General features: G+C 38.1%; 1 protein-coding gene across 2 annotated transcripts; it reads right to left on the reverse strand.

Moving 5' to 3' along the window:
- Nucleotides 1-752: 752 nt before the first annotated feature.
- On the reverse strand, nucleotides 753-11670 carry LOC135583103 (digalactosyldiacylglycerol synthase 1, chloroplastic-like). Of its 2 annotated transcripts, XM_065174832.1 has the most exons (9): nucleotides 10952-11670; nucleotides 9318-9350; nucleotides 7062-7149; nucleotides 3132-3619; nucleotides 2789-3055; nucleotides 2278-2627; nucleotides 1665-2172; nucleotides 1090-1241; nucleotides 753-980 (listed from the first exon to the last, which is right to left on the reverse strand). In XM_065174832.1, exons 1-8 carry the CDS (start codon nucleotides 11573-11575, stop codon nucleotides 1233-1235), a joined length of 2367 nt encoding a protein of 788 aa, XP_065030904.1. In that variant the 5' UTR covers nucleotides 11576-11670; the 3' UTR covers nucleotides 753-980; nucleotides 1090-1232. The 2 variants fall into 2 exon arrangements, with proteins under 2 accessions (XP_065030904.1, XP_065030903.1); XM_065174831.1 differs by lacking the exons at nucleotides 753-980; nucleotides 1090-1241 and having other exon boundaries at nucleotides 1427-2172; nucleotides 10952-11669.
- Between the last annotated feature and the right edge of the window lie 889 nt (nucleotides 11671-12559).

Raw genomic sequence — 12559 nt, forward strand, 5'->3', positions numbered from 1 at the left:
AAAGTGAATATTTATCCGACTAGAGGAGAAATAGGAAAAAAAAAAGGAAACCATCAGTCATTGATTTGTTGGATTCCAGTCATATTAATTTCATTTGCTCATTATAAATTTGGTTTTTGGGTTATGTCAGTGGTGAATTTTCTGTACATTATGGGAAGGCTGATTAGAATATATCGAATTTTTCTGAACCAGTCAGTTTAGTTTACTCAGTCCGGCAGCTTCTTACTGCGCCCTTCTCATCGAAATGTGACTGCAAGAATTGGCTTCTTCAGACACTTTCAAAGAAGTCGATCGGCAAAGACATATGGAAATAGCCATCGTTTCTATCCCATCATCCCCTTTTACGTCACTCAGATTGGTAGAACATGGAAGTGGTTTTTGGCGGATATGTTTCTGGTTCATGAGATTCTAGCTGGTCAAAACCAATGCTCTCGTGTTCCATGCATGACAATTCCACTGCATAAATTAATACAAACCATTTCTTAGTATGGATAATTTGAGGACCGGTGGAAGTGAGTCTCTTGAATCAAATTTTGGCAGGAACGAGGACAAGATTGATTGATGTCTACTTGGAAAATAATGCTAATAGTCCACATACTACTATCATTAAAGATCCCCCCAATTTGCTGTCGTTACTGATATTACATCAACTACAATTGCACAGCACAGCAACTGAGGGATATATATATATTATGACAGGGAAGCTTTGGACTGATCCAACAAAAGATTGTTGTCAATGATACTAATATACCTAAAATGCAAGGTATTAGGTCTTTATAATTTGCCTTCCAAGTGGGTCTTTATAAACTTTGCCTCTGCTGAACAGGTCATACAAACAATAAAAATTTTGCTGGAGAAAGCTCTAAAAGGCACAATGAGCCATGTAAGAGCTGACCTGCTCAATAGTCGTCGATAACTAACATTTTCCGATAGCAAACGCCACACAAGTCAAGCACTGCAAGTTACACAACTGAATTTACCTGTTCAGATCAAAAGCACAACTCCACATTAACTATGATGGTGGTGAGATTCCATAGGAGAGAGAGAGTATTGATCTAACCAAGAAATGGGAAAGAAACAATCACATACCATGCTTATCTATCTGCTGCTAAGTCTTTATCAGAGTACAGGAGCTTCATAACATTATATATTTATTTGTTGCACCTGCTCAGCATAATATTTACCATCCTCATGAGAAGATGCTAGAATTGGCCCTTCCGTGCTGGATCTTCCTATCGAACCTGAATATACTAGTGACGATTACTCCATGTTGAGGAATCAAGACTTGGGTTCCTTTTGTTATGAGAGATTAATCAAGACTTACAAGGAAGAGCAAAGCAGCAACCTATCAGGACTATACATGATTAAGAGAAAAAAAAATGACTATGTACCTCTGCCTACAAAGTCTAATACTGCGGCTCACCAGTTAAAAAAGACCACATGTAACTTGAATGGTGTATACTACAGAATATGAACGAGGAACACCAAGTCAAAATTACATATCTTCCTATGCTCAGGGTTGAATAGAAAGATAGGTGCATGCAACTTGATTCAGTGATTGCCATGCACAAGGCTCTGCAATCCTAACAGTCTGCTTCGGCGTAGGCTATAAGATATCGATACAAGCTAAACTCATATTACCAGCCATATACAGGATTCTGTACCTGAGGTGGCAAAAGACGCAAATCAACACTATGCTGCTTACTGTAGTCCCGTGACCCAGGTATTGCGCCTGTGGTTAACCTCAATATTTCATTTCCCGTGAAACAATAATGAGCAAATGCCAAACCCCCATCCACCACATCTGACAAACTTGGCATGGAAATTGATTTCTTGATCTTCCGGCCGTAAATTGCTTTGTCACCATTCATGGGTTCTTCATTGTTTAAGATTTTGTCAAGCTCAGAGTACTCCATAAACCTCTGGGTTGCAGCCTCCCATGACAAGTTATGTCTCTGCTCAGGGGTAAGTGGTTGAGGGTCACTGGCCATTGCTTCTTTCACTCTAGAAACGAAATCCTCTGAGGTCTTGTAAGTTAAACAGTTAGGAAATGCCCTGAAAAATTCATTTGATGGGTGATCGGCACAAATAACAAACTTCCCCATGGCAAGAGCCTCTGCGGTTGCTGTGCACAGGACATCACTGACGCTAGGGTTTACAAAAACTTTGTACCTGATGAAATACAATACAAAATAAAAGGAAAAGAATAAGATGGAAGTAACAAAAAGGGAAATGCAACAAGAAACAGCAAGCTAGACACTACTAAATGATCCTTACTCATGAAGTGAATCGTCTGCATGATCCCTTCCTCTAAGGAAGTTAAGATTCAGGTCCAACTTCTTGGCAACAGATTGAACTTCCTGAGAATCCTCGCCATTTCCATATACATCTAACTTAAAACCTTCCAAGTCACTTTTGTGCTTCGCTAACAGATCTATCAGTTCCCGATAACCTTTTGCCCAAACCATCTTTCCTAGAAAATATGCTCCTTTGGAGAATGCCTGCTGCCCATGCACCCTCTCAGCTGCTACTTTTTCTCCGATCATAAGAAACTTAGGATTTACACCATGAACATTGCAAATAACAGACTTGGGTAAGTCCTGTGTTGCTGCAGAAAGACGCAAAACCTGCAGAAAGACTAACACTATTTTGTTAAGATACACATTTTCGCTAGCAGAATATCTGTTATTATAATGCTAAACATGACCAAAGTTAAGTACCTAAAATATTGGACTACCAGGATAACTGAATAAAATCACACAAATAATCTGAGGAAACAAGCTCTTACCTTATGACAGTATGCTCTAGTGACCATATTGTTTATATGTTTCACAAGAAATGCTTGGATAGCTCCATTTTTCTCTCTTTTGATGTACTCTAAGTAATTTGTGTGCACAATGCCAACAACATGATTAAACTTATCCGTCCAGCGCTTTCCATGGTGGTACCAGTTCAGGTGCTCTGGCTCTTCCAATATGGCAATGTCAGCTTCTTTTGAGGGAATAAATTGTGAAGTGTCTCCAGCAGGTATTATGCTTCGCCTTTCTTTTGAGAACTAAGACCAAAATAAATGTGTTAAAATTCTAGCATTTGAACATTTTAAAGTAGAATACATAGCATCATGTGGTTACCTTTCCTGGATAAAAAGATATTTTGAAATCTGCCTTAAAGCCAACCCTCTCCTCCAGCCAATTTCGTATATAAGCTTCTTGTGCTTCAGGAGAACTAAAGCTCAAGTTGTTAGGATAAACTAGCTCCTGATCTGATTTGCAAAGCCAAGGAACAACCAGTGTGACAGCTTGCTTTGCAGACTTTGCCAAATAAGCAGCTCGAAATAATGGGTTTACAGCAGTTCCTGTCATCCATGGTAGACTGGCAGTTGTTACTATTGCAACATGGTGCTTTCTGTCTGCTGACTCATTCTTTATGAAACTAGTCCAAAATCCCCCTTCATAATGATGCCCTGTATTATGAAGCACACTGGCTATCCTTAAATCAAGTTCATCACTGATTTTCTCGTTTTCATATAAGGACTCTTCCTTGGCATAGAGAGAATGATGGTACATGACCTGATCTCTGTGCCTGCTGCACAAAGTTTCGACCATTTTTACATATATGTCTGCACAAAAAAAGATGTTAAATCATACCCAAACCCATATCCAACCATTTGATAAATAATTGCACATAATTATAGATTTAGGAAGTGTCAGTAAGCCATATCCCTGAAGTTCTGCCAAAGCATGCAAACGACATGAGATGTCCACAGAATAGAAAAGGGATTTAAATATGAAGAATTATAATTATGTGAAACAAATCCAATCGAATGACGAATAAAAGAAGATGATAATCATGAAAGTGATTGACCAATTTTTGCAAGATGTATTAACACAGGGTCAATATTCTTAGGTTATAAAAAAACAGATCAAAATATCTCAGAAAGACAGCATAACATTTCAAATGGCAACTTAGTCCAGACTTTTTTATTTTTCTTTCCCATCAAGAGCATACAACAGAAACAACCGTAACTCCCAAAATGTTTGTTTGGCTACATGAATCTTTTCATTTCATTAGCTCTATCGAGGACAATGTCACCAGTTAATCAAGAGAAATCGTCACTCATGAAACATCTTCTGCAGCCACATTTGTTCATGCTCCTACGAGGCTCGACCATCCCAAATATTCCTCACAGTGACTTGACATCAAGAATATCCCTCACACAGAATTTGGGGGACATTCAACAGCAACAAACATAGAATCTTAGCCTTACACAATGGACCACCAGAACAGACTTCCTGAATTTCAGCTTTGGTGTCAATCGATTTAGCTATTTTTGCTGGGTTGATTATAACCACACAAGAATCTTCAACCTTGAATCAGAGAAGCACTTGTTAATGGTTTACTCTAACAGTGGTTGAAGATTCTATAAAAGATTTACAACAAAAAGCAAATGTGTTATATATAATTGTCACGATCCGACTTGAGTGGGTAACTAATCCATTGAACCAATAACCCATGATACTTAAGCCCAAGTTAATGGTAATAGATCCTCTAGCCCTTATAAGTCCATTCAAAACATCTCCTACTTTTTATGTAAGACTAAAGTGGATATCCTCATCAAAGACCACTATAGTCCAAAATCAATGTTTGGTGCATATGAGGTCTAGTCCAATGGTGGCTCCACTATATAATATGCATTCTGGCTTGTCTATGTATACTTCTTTCCTACTCGGACCCCTCACTATGTCCGTTACTGTATCGATCCTGATACCATTTGTCACGATTTGCAAATATCTAACTAATTAACTTATTGAGTTTGAACCATTTGTCCAAAATACTTAATGGTAATAGACCCATCTAATCCTTATAAGATGTAATCGAGGTATTACAATGATGACTTTAACATTAAACAAAATCCTCATAACTTATTCAATAAGATGATTAAAGACAAAGAAACAAGTGCACGTAAATTTAATGTTAGGATCCCTTTATTTTCTAAGCTTTGAACAATGTATTATTGAGTTGGTCTAGCTCAGTAAGAGTCGGATAGGGGTTTCTTTGATATTTATTTATTTATTAAGAGTCCAAGTCCTGGTGAACTCTGGGTGGAACTCTATAAATAAGGATATATCTGTTTCTTTTCGATAATCAATGAAATATTATTCAGTCTTTTAACAAACCCTAGGAGGCCGATCCCCTCGAAGTGATTACGGAAGCCGATCCCCTCGAAGTGATCATCCTTTTTTTCCCTCTTCTTCTACGATAAAACCCTAGGGGTCTTATCATTTGGTATCAGAGCAGCTATCCTCGGTGTTCTCGCTGTAATTTCTCATAACACCTCGCCGCAATTATCATCATCTAAAAAATAAAAGAGAGAGAGAGAGAGAAAAAAAGAAACGACAGCCACGACCAAACCCCTCGCAGTGAGAAAGGGCTGCTGCTTCTTGGCCAGCGACCACCGCCACTGCTGCTTTTCGGCTAGCGACCACCGCCACCATTGTTTCCCGGCCAGCGGACCACCCCCATCCTGTTAGAGCAAGAAAGGGCTGCCACCGCTATTTCCCGGCCAACGGACCATCCCCCTCGTCGACCCTTGGTGACGCTGCTCCCAGCCACCGCAGCCTTCTCCTCAACCGCTCGTGATCCTTCGGCGTCGCCAGCGGCTCCTTATGCTGTGCAACAGAAACAAAGCTCCCTTTACTGCCGCAGCCACTAGTTGCCATCATTGCTTCCTCTTCTCCACCAGGATCAACAACAGCCGCTGGTTGCCATCACAGCTTCCTCTTCTCCACCAGCATCAACAACAGCCGCCAGTCCCTCCACTGCTTCCTCTTCTCCACCGGCACCGACCCTTGGCAACACCGCCTCCCAGCCACGCCCTCAACACTGCCTCGGTTGACGCTAGTCTCCCAGCCTTGATTGATACTAGTAGCACTAACAATTTTATGGACAGTAAGATTGCTGACAGATTGGCCTACCACATTGAAGGCTGTGACAAATTCGAAGTAAAGGTTGCTGATGGATGGATTTTAATTTGTGATAACAAATGTTCGAAGATAAAATTGATTATACATGACCAAGAATTGCTTGTGGACTTCTTTTTGCTACTCTTGGAAGACTTCGAAGTGGTGCTTGGAATTGAATGACTATCAACCCTGGGTGATGTTTCTTGGAATTTTTCTAAACTAATCATGAAGTTTTTTATTAATGGAAAGCAAGTGATCCTAAAGGAAAGACGTGGAAGTAAGATCACAATTGCCACTAGCCATCGGATGGAGAGGGTTCTTCAGAAGACTGCAACGACTACTACACTAAAAGGCCGACTTATTACTTACACTATCAAAAACTGGAGACTGTTCTTGATCAACGGGTTGTGATGCGCCGCAGATACCCTTATTCCAGTCTGCTAAAAGAGAAGCTCTTTGAGTTTGATACTACTTAGCCTTGAGGACAAGGCTGATTTGAAAGGTGAGGAATTGTTAGGATCCCTTTATTTTCTGAGCTTTGAATAATATTTTATTGAGTCAGTCTAGTTCAGTAAGAGTCGGATAGGGGTTTATTTGATATTTATTTATTTACTAAGAGTCCAAGTCCTGGTAGACTCTAGGTGAAACTCTATAAATAGGGATATATCTGTTTCTTTTCGGTACTCAATGAAATATTATTCAGTCTTTTGACAAACCCTAGGAGGTCGATCCTCTCGAGGTGATCAAAGAGGTTGATCCTCTCGAAGTGATCATCCCTTTTTTCCCTCTTCTTCTATGATAAAACTCCAGGGGTCTTATCATTTAACTATATTCAACCATATCTAATCAATATATAAAAGATAGAAAACTGATGAACTATAAGTTAGGCATCCACAATTAAATAGCAATCAACTAGTAAAAGGTGCTTTGTATACATTTTTTACCAAAATTAAGATATAGATCAATACAAATAATATGATCCCTACCTCTTGTCCATCAATACTCATTTGAATAGATAGCATAGTAGATTTTATCAATATAAAAATTCAGAGCTAGCTATCTAACAATGAAAGGAATGAGATGTGCATTTTTTTTTACCACGTCGAATACCAAGATGATCAAATAATGGCCAAGATTGCTTGACAATATGTGCCAGAAGTTCTGGAATATCCAGTGGTGGAACATCCTGCATTAGACAACAATAGCCAGTTAGCAAATTCATTAAGCAAACGCTAGTTACAAATAAAGATGTCATACCAGATGCTGTGATAACTAAAAAGTTATTGTCATTAAGATTCAACATTGTAGATAAGCACAAAGTAATTCAAATAAATCAAGTGTATTTCTTTTCTAAAATAATTAAGATGTGTTATATGCTTACAATTACAAATCACAAAACAAATCCAAATTTCAGGAAGATTTTTAATGAATTGGAAGTTCTTTTAAGTTTTAAGTCTTCTAACCATTGTTCACCTTATCGGTTTTGTACCGGTGTATCGACCAGTTGTCAGTACAGTACGTACCAAACCATAATGTACCGATTCATGAGATGATGGGACATACCAACAAACTGATATGTATCGCCCATACCGATCCCCTATCATATCGATACATACTGCTCGTACAAGGCAATACGACAAACCTTGCTTCTAACCACTGATAGGTCATAATTTCTTCCTTCCCTCAGCTGGTTGCTCTCTTTCTATATGAAAAATCATTTTAAATTTAAAAAGTAGCAGTATGCGTTACACAGTTCATTCTTTTTTTTTTCTCTTGTATCCAATTATGATTATGGTCTCTATCTTCTACTACCATGTTTGAACCAATCCATGAGTCAATAACATAAGATGACAGACATGCATAGTTAGAGATGCCATGTAGAGACCACTATCAAGGATGAGAAATATAAACATTTTGGACTTCAAATAGAAGTAACAAAAAATAAAGGAGGAAAAGATGAGAAGCTCAAAAAGGCAATGGAATTTGCAAAAAAAGAAATATAACATATCAAATAAAGTGTTTGCGATTGGTTCGTGAGGCATGCAATCTCAAGTACTCTAGCATAATATGCACTTTAACATGCTATTATCTAAATAATATGATACTCATAGTTATGTTGACTCTCGAGTCCTCCATTCATAAATACAAATAAAATAGATATGTTCCAAAATACATTTGTACAAAGATAATTTTTTGCAACTTAAAAAGCAAATAATACTACTAGAAGAACAACAAGCCTTCAGTCTCTCTTTGTGGTCAACAACCGTCAAAATTATGATTGCCAAAGAACACGGATGTTTACTAAATGGATGCTACACATTATGCGCTAAACAATCTAATTATCATCACAATTGATCCTATCTAAATAATTAGTTAAGTACATAAGCAGATAGATAAACCTTATGAAAGATCAAATATGATTATAAGTTGATGCATCACCTGTTGTAAAAGCAACTCATTTAATATTTGACATAAGATATTCAAATAATATACAAATTTATGAAGAATTCAAAGTAGTTAGATTTTCCCAAAAATCATGCAGCTCATAGTTTCACAAATCACAACTCATATAGACGAATTTTCATAATGGTTCAACAAAAGGGGCAGAGGAAGTCCAATTATAAGGGTCCGACAATGTGTTCTGGAGAGGATTAGATATCCATAGCCTTGCTCTCAAATCAGAAGAGGCTATTTTCTTCATTTCAACTGAAAAATCTCAGGTCTTAGCGGAGCAACCTCACTATCGCATCAATGACTGCTCTCCTGATTGTTCTAATAATAAGAATAATATTTATTATTTGAACCACTTTGGGTACCCATTAGTAATTATATTCCTCTGCTTGACTTATTGTTAGAACCCTAGCGGATTCTAAGCTTGAGGTTGATCTCTTTAGGGGATCGACCTCCTTGGAACTCTATAGGGGTTCCTTCCTCCAAGTTGTTGCTCAAAGACTGCTAAGAATATTCATCTATTGCTTGTCAAAAGAGGATGAATACATGACTATTTAGAGGGCTTCTAAATCCTAACTCCTAATAGGACTCCTACTCAAGACTCCTACTTCTAACCAACTCCTAATAAGGCTCCTACTCTAAGAAGCAACCTCCCAACTAACCCTAACCCTAGCCGGCCTCTCCACCTCTTTAATAGGGGTCGGGTCGGCTAGGTAGGTTTTACATGAATGCCCCTTTCAATAAAATTCAATTAGGACTCTCCTGGCTATAGTCCTAACACTCATACCTAAAATTTGATCCAAGATAAATCATATCAGATATAGAAATTCTCAAATAACATCTAAGAACAAAATTTATAATGTAAAATAAAAGAAAACAACAAGAAATAGTTTAAAAACAAACCGTTGATTCTTCAGTTTCCTTGCAAATCGATTGCTGCAAGAAAAATAAAAAAAGAAAAAAAATAAATAACACTCCATGGATTAGTTTGAAATGCTAACCATATATGAGCAGATACGAAAGTACTTAAGATAGTGATGGTTACAGTTAGAGGAATTATGGTGATTATCACAGTTCTATCATAATTTGAAATTGTAGTGCAACTTTTCAACATCAAAGTTCTTATATATAACTAGTAATTTCTTATACATGATATGAAAATCGCAAACTTTAGACATCAAACTCACAACATGAAAGTGGGAGTCAGCAACATTTGACATTGTCACAGATGATTATGTTATGTTCTCTATGTTAATCTTCATGAAGAGGATATGGTGACAAGACATAAATCAGTATGTTCACGAGTAACGGATTACACAAAATATCTTGACATTGTCACAGATGATTATGTTATGTTCTCTATGTTAGTCTTCATGAAGAGGATATGGTGACAAGACAATAAATCATTATGTTCACAAGTAACGGATTACACAAAATATCTTGCTTCTAACAACATCATATCAAAACATAATCTTGCCTCAGTATCTTGTTCTTAAATCTTAATCCCAGGTCTGTTATGACATATATGTCATCATTAGTCCAGCTATCCTTTTGGCACCAGTAGTACATTACCAACACAAGTGGGAAATGAAGGTTCAATTGACATGATGCTAAGACATCACCAAGTTAATAGTCGATATAAACTAACTCTTGCAGCACTCAGTAGCACTTGTTTCACCTTTCAGAAAAATATTGTTTTTTCGTAATATTTCAAGGAAACCTTTCAGCAAAATGTTGTTTATGGTACTTCACTTGTGGTTCAGAACTCTAGGAGTTCAAAGTGCATAATGCTAGAAGATTTATTTTTAAAGGAATGTGGAACTGAAAGTTGCAGGAAGCATCTTATTCTACCACACCACCTTGTTATAGAATGTAAGCATATTGTGCTTGTGATGATTTCAGGACAATACCAAACAAAAGAAGATCAGGAGTCCATAAATAATAAAAAATGCTTACTTTCATGCTTTGTACATACCAAATCAAGCAATGAGTCTCAACTAAAACTCAGTTAGGAAATTTTCAATAAAATCATAGGCAATGCTATGATAACAAAACAAGTTGTTCAAAATCATCAATTATTTGCTATAAAACAAGTTTTTCTGTTAGATATTGTATTATAGTCTGCATCTGGTTAATCTTAGTGGAAAACTGATGAATTAACTCATAGTTAAACCCATTGATATGGCTAATTGTGGTTTGTTATGGATGAAATGATGATAGACACAGCAAATATAGATGTTAATAACTAGATTCGTATGGAGGCTAGCTGATTTTTCAGCCTGGATGCTTATACTATCATGAACAGAATCGGAGAACAGGCTGCTCCAGCATCTTGAAAAATTTTAGGGGCATAAAAGGACCTTAATTCACTAATCATTACAGATAAATGGTGGCAGAATGTTGTAACTCAAGAACTATATATATATATATATATATATATATATATATATATATATATATATATATATATATATATATATAGAGAGAGAGAGAGAGAGAGAGAGAGAGAGAGAGAGAGAGAGGAATAAAGCCCTTACCAGGCTCAATTTTACTTTCTCGATAAACTCGCTGCTCTTGAAGGTCCCAAATATCTCAGTTGATTGGCTCTTCCGCTCAAACTCCTTCAACCTTGTCTTCAGAATCCGAATTGGCTCCCATCCCTTGCCCTCCTCAACAATCTCCGCCCTCCCCTCCTCCCACATGATCTTTTCCTTACTCTGGTCCTCATCCCAACTGAGATCCAGAGCCGCTCCAACCTCATCGACCTCCGAGACGATCGCGTTCTTAATGGCTGACAGATCGAGCCGGATGGTCGCCTTAGGGCTCCACTTCTCCAGCACCCTCCGGCCAAACTCCGGCGACGAGTAAGCCCGCCGAATCGCCGACAGCTTCGGCTGGATCCGCTTCACGAGCTCGAATTCAGCGATGGAGGGCGACGGCAACGCCGCGCCGGAGGGGGGAATCGCGGCCGAGTTGAGGAAGTGCTCCAGCTCGCGGTCGGCGAGGTTCTTGAAGGAGTTGGCCCTCTTGCGCATGAGCTGAAGGTCCGCATCGGCGGAGTCGCGGACCTCGCGCCACCCCTTGGAGAGGAAGGAGAGGGCTTTCTCGGCGGTGCCAGTCGCCAGCTGCGGCGGCGGCCTCTCGGCGCCCAGGTTGAGCATGGCGGCAAGATGAGGGATGTCGTGTCGCTGCTTCTTCTTGGTGCTTTCGTTTAGGGGTTGGACGGGAGGAGATTATTTGGAAGCCTCGGTCAGTCAAAGGGCCCCACGGGGAAGGGAGAGATTTCACAGCGTGGCCACGAAGGATATGCCGCTGTCGACGGGGGCGTGACGGGGAAAGAGTCAAATGGTGGAGGGAATGAATAGGAGGATATTCCCGGGATTCCAACAACACCTGTACTTTAGGATTCGTTCCAACCTAGATTGTCTTTAAGTAGACGGGAAAGTGAATAAATGCGGTTTTTTTCTTTTTTGCAATGATAGGATGATGAAGCCGTAATTTAATCCTAAAATCTGACTATAGAATCAGGGATTTTACTAGACAAGCTAGTGAATGTATTTGAAATTTTTATCTGAATTTAATTTTTCAACTAAAATTTTATTAAATAAAAACTTGAATTCCCAATTTAAGGATAGATGGACAAAGATACATCATCCTAATATCAAAGTTGAAGGTATATAATATATATATATATATATATATATATATATATATATATATATATATATATATATATATATATAGTTATCAATATGTTATCATCATATGATTGTTGGCGATATAAACATGAATAACCTTTGTAGATGAACAAATACCAGAAGACCATAATATGCAACGGAATTAAATGGAACTACAATCAAATAGAACACCAAGATATATGTGGAAAACCCCTTCAATGTGAAGGGTAAAAACCACGGGGCAAACTAGAGATAATCCACTATGAGAATAATGAATATACAAATCTCAATCTCATGCCCTAAACCATAACAATAATCACAAGAGAATAACTGGGATACAAGGATCACGTCACTACCTACAATATCTAAATCCTCCCCAAGTAATCACAGCAAGAGTCTACTATAGATTTGATCTAACCTGAGATGAGAATATTGCTAGATAATTGAGAACAACCTCTCTGCGTTGTC

This window comes from Musa acuminata, chromosome BXJ3-11, assembly GCF_036884655.1.
Source record: "Musa acuminata AAA Group cultivar baxijiao chromosome BXJ3-11, Cavendish_Baxijiao_AAA, whole genome shotgun sequence".
NCBI lineage: Eukaryota > Viridiplantae > Streptophyta > Magnoliopsida > Zingiberales > Musaceae > Musa > Musa acuminata.

Coding starts and splice junctions, on each gene's coding strand:
- LOC135583103 (XM_065174831.1), bottom strand. CDS start 11,575: ATGCTCAACCTGGGCGCCGAGAGGCCGCCGCCGCAGCTGGCGACTGGC. Junction 9,351..10,951: donor AGAAAGTAAAATTGAGCCTG/GTAAGGGCTTTA, acceptor TTTTTCTTGCAG/CAATCGATTTGCAAGGAAAC. Junction 2,628..2,788: donor CTAGAGCATACTGTCATAAG/GTAAGAGCTTGT, acceptor GTCTTTCTGCAG/GTTTTGCGTCTTTCTGCAGC.